The 12,939-nt window shown below is 40.4% G+C and overlaps 1 protein-coding gene across 2 annotated transcripts in view; it reads left to right on the top strand.

The window, feature by feature from the left end:
• Positions 1-12,939, top strand: part of CENPF (centromere protein F) — a 50,623-nt gene that overhangs the window by 24,632 nt on the left and 13,052 nt on the right. For both annotated transcript variants that reach the window (XM_045512493.2, XM_010949514.3), the window contains exons 11-13: positions 2,380-2,515; positions 4,444-7,850; positions 9,109-11,850. In XM_045512493.2, coding sequence (XP_045368449.1) covers positions 2,380-2,515; positions 4,444-7,850; positions 9,109-11,850 — 6,285 coding nt within the window. The remainder of the gene's footprint in view (positions 1-2,379; positions 2,516-4,443; positions 7,851-9,108; positions 11,851-12,939) is intronic.

The following is a 12,939-nucleotide window of genomic DNA, read 5'->3' as shown; positions in this document are numbered from 1 at the left end:
AACTAATTGCTGATGGATGGCAGCCTACAGCTCCATTTTCAGATGCTCATTTTCTAAATTCTGGCCTTTTAAAATTCTTGGGTTGGCCACAGCCATAGCATTATAAGCCTGCTGGGTCCCAGGATTGGCTGAACATTTCTTCGTTAGAAACAAGTATTTACGGAGCTAATGCCAGAATAGAGAAAGACGTGTTCATTTTTCCATTGAGCCTTCTATTCATTTAAACGTCTCCAGTTAAGGACAGACGAACAGACACATAAACATAAATTGCCCCCCTCCCTCCCGGGTTCCCTCCCTCCCTCTTCTTCTTTTCACCCGCCTTCCTCCTGCTGGGATGCAGCCAGCTTTGTACCCAGTGTCTTGTCCGCTTTCTTGTCACACCTCTAGATGTAGGTGCCATTTGATTTGATTTATTTTTTAGGGTAAAAATAATATTTTGTAAGTTGCAAAATAAAAATGCTAAGTCAACCTAGGTGGTTACATTCTAATTATTCTCGCATGTTGAACTCATTCAGCTAATCTTAGTATTGATCACGCAGATTTAGCTGCTGTTAAATTTCGGGGAGAAATACTACTAATGATGCTCCGTTACCCTTGTTGAAGTCTGTTAAGGTGATTTACCTTTCACGTCTGTGATCTCATTTGAGTGGTTGATTATTCTGAGCCTGAAGAGCAAACAAGCGATTATAGATTCTCTAGTTTAATGAAGCTAGTTTAAGTCAGTAACATCGTTGCACCTTAGTGATCATGCATTCTCTGCGGAATCTCACACTGACTAGTACGAATGTTAGCCTCTTAGTCTTGGGGTGAGTTGGAGCAGGACTTTATATTTCTTTCACCTAGAATTAATTCTTCTCCGTTGATCTCTTAATTTGATAGAGTGTCACATGAGCTCGTGGAAGGGTGGCAGGATCAGGACAAAGGAGAAAGAGGAATATAACTGCAACAGGAGCTATCATATTTTGATGCTGAAAATGAACATATATACATGAACACAGCAGCTGCCAGCAAGTTTTCAAGTGCTTTCTACCAGCCAGATTCTCCCTCTTCTTAAATTTGGCTTTGCTGCATTGGTACCCATCTGTTGGTAGTAACCAGACTGATAATTGAAGGCAGGCTTCCAGCTCAGCATTGCCAGGGCCATCTGCTTTCTAACGGTGCAGTAGGGTTTTGGAGGATGGGTCTTAATTGTTTCTTTAAGATTCAGAAATTTCCCCTACTTCTCAGAGGGGCATTTTATAAAGTTTTTTTTTTTTTTTTTTTTTTTTAAGTTAGCCTTATGAGTCCTATCCCCTCCACACCTGCTAAGGATGGGAGATGCTTGGTCTGTCAGTCTGTAATGATACCTGCCAATTCCCAGTGGTCCAGAGGGTGGCATATAATATAGGCTGAGATACTTCTCTGCTACAATATTGAAGGTTGAACAACAAGTTGAAGAATTTGGATAGAGCGTTTATAATATTTATTATACAAGTCATGTGGTTAATATGAAGTAGCTTTTTTTTTTTTTGGATGCAAATATTGCTTGGTTTTAAGAGTCAGAAAAATAGGTTTCACTAGGTGATAAAATGGGGCTGTGTATGTCTCTGCGACCTTATGGCACATCAGTGCACAGGGACTTCATTTAATCAGGTACCCAGAGGACCTGTTTTCAGTGTGAAAGCTCAGACTGATCCCTCTGCCTAGAATTAATTCTTCCTTCTGTGCTCTAGCCCTCTGGTTTTTCCATAGTACACTTCACCTCTCTTTAGTATCTAGCACATCCTGGTGTGTATTAAGTGACTGGTATCACATTTCCCCCACTAGGGGGTACCTGCCCTGAGGGCAGAGACTCTGTCTTAATTTGTAGCTGCATCTTTCATGGTGCCCATTCCAGCATCTTGTGCATTGCAGATTTTCTTAATAAACATTTATTAAAGGTAATTTTTACTCATAAAGACATTTCCATAACACTGAACCTTAAGATAGTTTTACAATGAAACTTAAAAATCTGTCACATGAATTTTTTGGTTCGTTAGCACCTCAGAACTTTGCAAAGATACATTTGATCATTCAAATGTGATAGGAACTTGGGGGTTTGTGTCTCCAGGGGATCTTGTCAATAGGACTTTCCTTAAATGCTAACATTTTAACAAGCATAGGGCATCTAGAAAGTTGGAAAAATTTCTTTCTTGATGGAAAAAGATGATCATCAGTTTTGGGTTTTGTGCTTTCAACTTCTATTTATAAAAGCATTCAATTGAAGTAAGACTGTCTAACTTCATTAAGTGCTTAAAGGGTTAAGTGCGATTCCTCCTCAGGTAAGAAATAAACAGTTCCATTAGGGACCCTTACCCAGGCAGAAGTCATAAGTTCCCTGAGCCTCTGTTTGTGCTTCAGGAAATGAAGAGGGAAAACAGCCTCCTTAAGAGTCAGTCTGAGCAAAGGGACAGAGAAGTCTGCCACCTGGAGGAAGAACTGAAGAAGGCCAGGCAGTGTTTAAGTCAGAGCCAGAATTTTGCAGAAGAAATGAGGGGTGAGTAAACGTAGTGTTTTAGAGTTGTTTCTCTAGGCTCATGTTCCCACAAGGGAGGGTGGATGTCATTAGAAACGTCTTCGAATTTTTCCATATCTTCTCCCAGAGAGATGTTTGCAATTGATGTGGAAAAGTTTTTCCTTTTCTACTTTTTAGTTTCCAGAGTGATAGCTGGACTTTTTTTTTTTTTTAAATTGGAACACACTGTGTCCCCAGATGCCTGGTTTTCAGCACTTTGAAACCAGAAGGGTAAATATTTTCCACCCAAAAGTGAATTGTCAGTGCTGTCTCTCGCCCCGGAGTGCTGTTCTCTGTCTCACGTGTGTTTGGTAGTTACACGCAGATAGCTCATCTTCTCAGCCATCACCATTTCCCTCAGGATGGAAAATCCTGTATTAAATGTGTGTTTTCCCAGCCCTTAGTGACCACTGTTTCTGGATGGCTTACTTGACTGAATGACTTTATTTCCTTACTTCCTGTGTAGCCACAGGATGGTGCTGTGCTCACCAGATGAACATACCATTAGTTCACATTGATTTGCAAATGCCATACGTCTTTTATTTACATTTATTTTTTAACCTGGGGTATTTGCACATCCAGGATTTCTCTTAACCTGATCTGCAGAATGTCGTGTCACACCTCCCTATGACTATTTTCTCTCTTAAATTCCAATCTCCCCAAGATAGTTTTCAGTTTTTTCACAGCAGGAGGTGGAGATGTCAATCTTCGGCTTTCTTGAAAGAACATGATAGGACAAGGAAGGGTTAGGGCGTTTTTTCAGTGTTGGACGCCAGTGTCATTGTTTGTTGTCCTCGCAAGCGAAGTGGATTGATCGCCCCTTGTGGTGCTGTCTCCACCAGCCATCCACTCTCAGTAGGTAGGCTGAAATTAGTGGTTAAAAATAAAGAGGGCTTTCTAGTTAGTGTAATATCTGAGTTTATAATACATGCTACCTTTTCCATCTACTGTTGAGATTCTCAACTTTTATCCTCCCTCAGCATACTTGGGAAGCCTTCCCATCGCTGTTGGATAGAGCAGGGTGGTTCTTCTCAACTGGGAGGGCCAGTGGGCAGAAGGGAGTTTTTAGGCAGAAAACAAGGTAGCAATAGAGTCTGAGAAATCTTCCAGATGACTGTCACCTTCACAGAGTCCACCCTCACTGTCAGGGGCTGGGATGTAGGGGGGCACTGCTCCTCAGTGACACTCACATGTAGGTCTTCAGACTTACAGATATATAGCAACCATATACTCTTTTTAAATTCTTACTTCTTATTGACTTGTAGTTGATTTACAGTGTTAGTTTCCGGTGTACAGCAAAGTGATTCAGTTACATACATACATTCACATATTTTCAGATTCTTTTCCATTACGCTCGTTACAAGAAATTGAATAGAGTTTTCCCTGTAGCACCACATACTCTTGTACTTAAGCCTAATCCTATGGATTTTTTTTTGGCTACAATGATGAAGAAGTTATTTACTTTTCTGGGAAATCAGAAACACCCCATAGTGATGTAGGATATTTCCATTTTTGTGCTGCTTTTGTCACACTTTTCTCTCCTTGAGTAAGTATTTCAAAAGGGCAAAAATATGCACATACATAAACACATACAAGGAAAAAGAGTAAAAGAAAGTTTCAAATACTTAGGAAAATAAGCACCTGTATTTTATACAACACTTTATTAAACTGCTTGGAAAGAAGATAAATACATGTGTTGCCATCCTGAAAATGACCATTTTCTCACTCTTTATATAAGCTTAGATAATTATCAGGCGGTCTACTTTCCAAGAGGTATGCATGCAATAATGCCAATTTTTACAGGACTTAAGAAGCTGTTTGTATGGATTTTTTTTTTTAAGAGTTTAGAATTCTTACAGATAAATATTTGTTAAAAACATGACAACTTACAAAATTATTTTTTTTTATAGCTAAGAATACCTCTCAGGAAACTATGTTAAGAGATCTTCAAGGAAAAATAAATCAGCAAGAGAATTCCTTGACTTTAGAGAAACTGAAGCTTGCCTTGGCTGATCTGGAAAAGCAGCGAGATTGTTCTCAAGACCTTTTGAAGAAAAGGGAACACCACATTGAACAACTGAATGAGAAGTTAAGCAAAACAGAGAGAGAGTCCGAAGCTTTATTGAGTGCTTTGGAGTTAAAAAAGAAAGAATATGAAGAACTGAAAGAAGAGAAAACTCTGTTTTCTCGCTGGAAAAGTGAAAACGAACAACTTTTAAGTCAGATGGAATCAGAAAAGGAAAGCTTGCAGAGTAAAATTAATCACTTGGAAACTTGTCTTAAGACACAACAGATAAAAAGTCACGAACACAATGAGAGAGTTAGAACACTGGAGATGGAAAGAGAAAATCTTAGTGTCGAGATCAGAAACCTTCACAACGTGATAGACAGCAAGACTGCGGAGGTAGAGACCCAGAAACGAGCTTATGGAGAACTACAACAGAAAGCCGAGTTCTCTGATCAGAAACATGAGAAGGAAATGGAAAATATGTGTTTGAAAATTTCTCAGCTTACTGGGCAAGTTGGAGATCTAGAACATAAGCTTCAGTTACTGTCAAGTGAAATCATGGACAAAGACCAGCGTTACCAAGACTTGCATGCAGAGTCTGAGAGCCTCAGGGATCTGCTGAAATCCAAAGATTCTTCTAGGGTGACAAACGAGGCTCATCAGAGAAGTCTTCTGACTTTTGAACAGCAGCCTGCAATGAATAATTCCTTTGCAAATATAATTGGAGAACAGGGTAGTGAGCCTTCAGAAAGGAGCGAATGCCACTTAGAACCAGACCAGAGTCCAAAAAATTCAGCCATGTTACAAAACAGAGTCGTTTCTCTTGAATTTTCTTTAGAGTCTCAAAAGCAGATGAACTCAGATCTGCAAAAGCAGTGTGAAGAGTTGGTGCAAATCAGAGGAGAAATAGAAGAAAATCTCATGAAAGCAGAACAGATGCATCAAAGTTTTGTGGCTGAAACAAGTCAGCGCCTTAGTAAGTTACAAGAAGACACTTCTGTTCATCAGAATGTTGTTGCTGAAACTTTAGCTGCCCTGGAGAGCAAGGAAAGAGAGTTGCAACTTTTGAATGAAAAATTAGAAACTGAGCATGCAGAGATTCAAGAATTAAAGAAGAGCAACCATTTACTTCAAGAATCCCTAAAGGAGCTACAACTTTTGTCTGAAACTCTTAGCTTGGAGAAGAAGGAAATGGGTTCCATCATCTCTCTAAATAAGATGGACATTGAAGAGCTGACCCAAGAGAATGGGACCCTCAAGGAAACGAATGCAAACTTGACCCAAGAGAAGATGAACTTGCTCCAAAAGAGTGAGAGTTTTTCAAACTGTATAGATGAAAGAGACAAACGCATTTCTGAGTTATCTAATCAGTACAAGCAAGAAAGGCTTACTTTGCTACAAAGATGTGAAGAAACAGGAAATGCATTTCAGGATCTTAGTGAAAAATATAAAGCAGTGCAGGAAAAGAACTCTAAATTAGAATGCTTGCTGAATGAATGCATGAGTGTTTGCGAAGACAGAAAAAATGAATTGGAACAGCTAAAGGAGACATTTGCAAGGGAACAACAAGGACTTGTATCACAATTAGCATTAGCTGAAGAAAGAAACCAGAATTTAGTACTAGAATTGGAGACAGTGCAGCGAGCCCTGACAGCTGAGATTACAGATAATCAAAACAATTCCAAGAGGGAGGCTGATGGCTTAAAGCAAGAAATCATGACTTTAAAGGAAGAACAAAGTAAGAGGCAAAAGGAAGTTAATGCCTTATTACAAGAGAATGAGCATCTCATGAAATTAATGAAGGCTGAACACGAGCATCAACATGTAGAATTGGAACCAACTCAGGACTCTGTGAAAGGAGGAGAGAGGGAGACAAATAAATGTCACGTTCAACTTCCGATGGATCTTGAAGTTACAGATGCTTCTTTAGACAGTTATAATGCACAACTGGTACAGTTAGAAACTAAAGTGAGAAACATGGAATTAAAACTTCAGGAAAGTGAGAAAGAGAAGGAGCACCTACAGCATGAATTACAGACAATTAGAAGAGAACTGGAAACTGGAAATTTGCAACAAGATATTCAGCCACAAGATATTAATGGCCTTGGAGACTGTGAAATCAATCCAGAAGGAAAGTATATTTCAGTGCTTCATGAGTTGTCAGTAAGTCCGCATGACAGTCCCCACCTGCAGGGCTCTCTACAGACAGTGATGGGCAAGCTGAATGAGTTAGAGAAAATGTGTGAAGGACTGCAGGTTGAAAAGTTTGAACTCATCTCTGAGCTGAACGAATCAAGATCAGAATGTATCACAGCGACTAGTAAAATGGCAGAAGAGGTGGGGAAACTAGTAAATGAGGTTAAAATACTAAACAACGAAAATGGACTTCTCCAAGGTGAGTCAGGGAAAGCAGTGTCAGAAAGTGAATTTGGTGAACAACAGAATGAGCAGAACTCTGTGTCCTTAAATCCTTTGGAGGACAGTAATTTCTACGAGCACTTGACTGTGTCAAACAAAGAAGTTCAGATGCACTTTGCTGAATTACAGGAGAAATTCTCATCTTTACAGAGCGAACACAAAATTTTACATGATCAGCACTGCCAGATGAGCTCTAAGATGTCAGAATTACAGTCCTATGTTGACACGTTAAAGGCTGAAAATTCAGTCTTGTCCATGAATCTGAGAAACTCTCAAGGTGACTTGGTAAAGGAGGTGAAGCCAGGACCCGGGGAGGAGCGTTTACTGTCCTTGTCATTCTCCTGTGTGACTGACAGCCCTGGTGGTACAAGTTTGGGAGAATCCTCTTTTTACAAAGATCTTTTAGAGCAGACAGGAGAAACATCCCTTTTGAACAATCTAGAAGGGACTGTTTCGGTAAACCAGTCTAATGTGGAGGAAGAATCTTGCAGCAGTCTGGAGGAGGAGAATCTGACCAAGAACGAAATCCCCGCTGCCCCAGCGAGGAGGATTGAAGAACTGGAGACCCTCTGTCAGATGTACCTGCAGTCCCTCAAGAAGCTAGAAGAGAAAATTGAAAGTCAAGGGATTATGAAAAATAAGGAAATAAAAGAGCTCGAACGGCTACTAAGTTCTTCAAGGGAAGAGCTCGGCTGTCTCAGGAAGCAGTACTTGTCAGAAAATGAACAGTGGCAGCAGAAGCTGACACGAGTGACTGTGGAGATGGAGTCTAAGTTGGCAGCTGAAAAGAAACATACGGAACACTTGACACTTGAGCTCGAGGTAGCACGACTTCAGCTTCAGGGTCTGGATTTAAGTTCTCGGTCTCTGCTTGGCGCCGACATAGACGATGTAAGTACTTGGGAATGACATGCTCTATTTCTGTAATCACATGCCTAGGAGACATGCAGTCAATTTTGTTGAATTGAAATCGACACTAAATCTAAATTAAAATGTTTTTACGGTTCAAAGATGTAAGAACAAAGTATACCAAAGTTTTGAAAAAATAAACTAGAACTTTAGGAAATTGAGTAAACTTCGTTTGGTGGGTAAATTTCTATCATGATTATCTTTAAACACTATTCTATTGGACATTCCTAAAGATGTTTTTTAAAGTCTCCCAGAGAAAATTATATCATAGAGTCAGAACATCTTCTTCAGGATGTCTATGTGTTTTCACTCTGTGCGTTAATAAAGTACATTAAATATGAAATTGGAATTAGGAATGGAAAGGTGATAGGAATTTCAACCTCTCTCACCCATTTCAGACTGTTTTTAGTGTTACAGAGGTACAGTCATGAAACTAAATATTGGAGTTTATTATGTACTTCTGAATACTTTTCCAACACTTTGCTCAGATACAAATCTATGATTTGGGATCAGTCATTTAAAGGGACATTTCTTTCTTTATTGAATATAAAATTGTTTAGTTACTTCTACCTTGGTCCTTTGTGATCTGCCAGCTGAACTAACAATGCCATATAGTCGATGTCTAATTGAATCCCCACTCTCTGCCCCTGTAAGGTAGGGAGGGTGGGTGGAGACGTGACGGCGGTTGTAGTCACAGTAGCAAATCCCCATTTTACAGATAAGAGGAAAGTGAGGTTCAAACATGTGATTTACCTAAGCATATAGGCAGTAAGTGCTAGATCTTTGATTAAGTCCTTGGCTGGGAATCTGGTCATGAAACCTTACTGCTTTCTTTTATTGGAGAATATCATAAATGCTGAAGGTGGGAGCTGATCATTTTATATGGAATTTGTTAGCCTCTTATTGGAGAATCCCAAACAACAATTTCATATTTAGACTACCTAGAATATTCCTAGCAAGAAAAAGAAAATGTAACTACATCACAATTTAGATGATCAAATAACTGATCTGACAGGTTTGTCTTCAGGATAAATGCTTTACCCAGTGTCTTGCCCAGAGAGAACACTTACCAAATGTTTGTTTAATTGTGTTGAATATTTTGGTGGAGAGAGGCAAATGTGGTGGGAAATGCGCCATTTGAAGAGATGTGTTTAGCAGAGGCAAGTAGCCGGTTTCCAAAAAAAAAAAAAAAATTAAGCCTATTTATTCTTTGCATTCTCATTATATCTTACAACTACAGGCTACTCGGGGTGGAAACGATAGCTGTGACATAAGAGAATCAGAAGAATATACTTCAGAAACTAAAGAGAGGCCTCCAAAACATGAGGTTCATCAAATTTGTGAAAAAGATGCTCAGCAGGACCTCAGCATAGAGATGGAGAGAATAACTGAGACAGATGCACTCAGACTTAGAGGGGAATGGTCCAGGGAGCAGCCCCCAGAAGCCAGCCATGAGACCCCAGAGGAAGACGAAACCCAGGGCTGCTCAGAAAGCATGTCTGAATTGTCACTTTCTGGTCCTAATGCTTTGGCACCTATGGATTTTCTGGAGAATCAGGTAACCATTCAGAATCTCCAATTTCAGGTAAAAGAGGCATCTGATGAGAATTTGAGATTACTTCATGGCATAGAGGAACGTGACCAAAAAGTTGAAAGCTTACTAAATGAAATCAAAGCATTAGACTCGAAACTCAATTTACAAGAAGTACAACTAACTACCAAGATTGAAGCATGTATAGAATTGGAAAAAATAGTTGAGGAACTTAAGAAAGAAAAATCGGATTTAACTGAACAATTGGAATCCTTTTCTTGTGATAACCAGAAAGTAGAAATTTCAGGAGGCCTCGCTGCTAGTTTAGAAATGGGCACAGATAAATTGTCAGATGAAGTTATCGAAGATGATGTAGCCAAGGTGAGCGACAGCTTGAGAGAGAGATGTCCTGCTGGGGAAAGTGAGCTGAACTTTCTCACATCTGAGAAAGGTAGCACAGAGCATCCTGCCCTCTCTGCGGAGGCCGACTTAGAGGTAGTTCAAACAGAGAAGCTGTATTTAGAAAAAGATAATGAAAATAAGCAGAAAGTTATAACCTGTCTTGAGGAAGAACTCTCTGTGGTCACAAGTGAGAGAGACCAGCTTCATGGAGAACTGGATATTTTGTCAAAAGAAAATAAAGAACTGGATCAGATGTCCGAAAAGATGAAGGCGAAAATCCAAGAGCTCGAATTTCATCAAGGTGAGTGTATACGTCTCCAAGAGCAGCTGCAGAGTTTGGAAAAGGACTCACAGGCACTGTCTTTGGTGAGAAGTGGGCTGGAAAACCAAATCGGACAACTGAAAAAAGAGAAAGAGTCTCTCGTAAGGGAATCCGAAAGCCTGCAGGCCAAACTGAGTGAGTCTGAGCATGAGAAGTTGACCGTCGCCAAGGCCTTGGAGGCTGCACTGATGGAGAAAGGCGAGGTCGCAGTGAGACTGAGCTCAACACAAGAGGAAGTGCACCAGCTGAGAAAAGGCATTGAGAAACTGAGGGTCCGCATCGAGGCCGACGAAAAGAAACAGCTCCACATCTCAGAGAAACTGAAGGAAAGCGAGCGTAGGAATGACTCGCTTCAGGATAAAGTGGAGAACCTTGAGAGGGAATTGCAGATGTCGGAAGAAAACCAAGAGCTGGTGATTCTTGATGCTGAGAACTCCAAAGCAGAGGTGGAGACCCTCAAAACACAAATAGAATTGACGACCAAAAGCCTGAAAGCTTTAGAATTAGACCTTGTCACGATACAGTCTGAAAAAGAAAATCTGATGAAAGAACTACAAGAAAAACAAAGTCAGGTGTCCAAATCAGACACGTTACTCTCTTCATTGAAAAATCTATTAGAAGAAAAGGAGCAGGAAAAAATACAGATGAAAGAAGAATCCAGAACTGCAGTGGAGATGCTTCAAGCACAACTGAAAGAGCTAAGTGAGGAAGCAGCAGCCTTGTATGATGACCAAGAGACCTGGAAGGTCAGAGACCTGAGTCTGGGCTCCCCAGTGGAGGCAGCACATCAGCTGGGGAACAGCATTGGGAAGCTGAAAGTCCACCTAGATGCTGAGAAAAAGCAGCAGCTCCATATCTTAGAAAAACTGAAGGAAAGTCAGCATCATGCAGGTTTGCTTAAGGATCGAGTTGAGGACCTTGAAAAAGAACTAGAGGTGTCAGGACAAAACCAAGAGTGTGTGATTCTCGAGGCTGAGAAGTCCAAAGCAGAGGTAGAGACCCTGAAAGCAAAAATAGAGGAGATGGCCCAAAATCTGAGAGGTCTGGAATTAGATCTTGTCCATATGAGGTCAGAAAAAGAAGACCTAACAACAGAATTACAAAAAGAACAAGGACGAGTGTCTGAACTAGGAACGTTAAATTCTTCACTTGAAAATCTATTGCAAGAAAAAGAGCAAGAAAAAGTACAGATGAAGGACAAATCTAAAGCTGCAGTGGAGATGCTTCAAACGCAATTAAGAGAGCTAAATGAGAAAGTGGCAGCCTTGTGTGATGACCAAGAGACCTGGCAGGTCAGGGAACAGAACCTGAGTAGTCAAGTGGATTCCCTTGAACATGAGAAGACTCAGTTGCTCCAAGGCCTTGACGAGGCTAAAAGTAATTACATTGTTTTGCAGTCTTCTGTGAATGGCCTCATTCAAGAAGTAGAGGAAGGCAAACGGAAACTAGAGAAAAAGGATGAAGAAATCAGTATACTAAAAAATCAGACTCAAGACCAAGAGCAGCTCGTCTCTAAACTGTCTCAGATGGAAGGCGAACAGCAACTTTGGAAGAAGCAAAAAACTGAACTAGGAGACCTGACGGTGGAATTGGAGCAGAAGATCCAGGTGCTACAATCTCAAAATGACACTTTGCAGGATGCCTTAGAAGCCCTGCAGCATTCTTCCAAGGATCTGGAGAAAGAGCTTGAATTGATAAAAACAGAAAAAATGTCCTTTATTGAAAAGGTAAGTGGCTTTATCTCTTTATATGTGACTATGTTGTCATGAGGGAGGGGAAACCACTGTGTGAATTCTGTTTCCTTCTGGACAGTGTTTGCAGTATTGGACCAAACTTTGTAAAGGCTTTAAGTTTTGGGGTCTTGAACTGTGCGGACACTGAGTTGGCTTCAGCAATGGTGACTCTTTGCTTTGGCACAGACTTCCATGGGGCCCTACTATGTACTGGTCCAGTTTTCAGTGTGGCACCTAGACAGGGAAGGCGCTTTGGGTTTTGCATGGTTCCTTACACCAGAATAGTAGCGTCCACACCCACATGCAGTTGAGAACAACTGTTGCAGAGAGTACAGCAGATACTAGTAAGGATCAGTAGGGATGCTCTTTGCCCCTGCCCTGCCTTTTTTGCCATTAGGAGAAGGAACTGTTGAAGATATTGATGTAATTGTAACCAACAGAACCCTCACGGCTCCCAGGGTAAGCCCTGGGGATTTTTTTGCTTTCAGTCCCCTCTTTTGGGCAGTCTCCTGTTTCGTTAGCTGATGATTAAAGAGAAGGTCTGCCATCAGGGGGCTCAATTAAAGAAAAATTAAGTTTTTGCCCTATATTTCCTTACTGATCTAGGAAAGTGATTCCTTCAAATTAAATTTTTACTGGACTTCTTATTAAAAGAAGAGAGTATCCAGAAAATACAACCAATCATACCTCTATATGTTCCAAGAATTTCAAGTTTCTGCATAGTGTACAAGACATGGCAGTTAGGGTGGAGACAGTTGCACCAACTATACCAGGCTGTTTCAACCTGGTATGGGGCAAATGCAAACTATACCACTTTAACTGGTTTTAATGAATCAGAGGCATGTTTCTGGCAGATTAGCATGGCATTGGAGGACTAGCAGAGAACCAGGAGATGATAAAAATCTCAGATGCCACTTCATATAATATTCTCTGATGTTTAATTCAAATTAATACCTTTATGAAGGATGTTAAGACTTAGTAATTTCATTTTTCTTTGCCATCCTTCCCTGATTGCTGTCTTTTAATAAATCTTTGCAGAGAAGACAAGGTACGCTTACCAGTATGTTTCAACAATACTAGTTG

This window comes from Camelus bactrianus, chromosome 23 (genome assembly GCF_048773025.1).
Source record: "Camelus bactrianus isolate YW-2024 breed Bactrian camel chromosome 23, ASM4877302v1, whole genome shotgun sequence".
Lineage (NCBI taxonomy): Eukaryota > Metazoa > Chordata > Mammalia > Artiodactyla > Camelidae > Camelus > Camelus bactrianus.
Note: the sequence above shows the minus strand (reverse complement) of the source record. Positions and strands in the feature narration are given on the sequence as shown.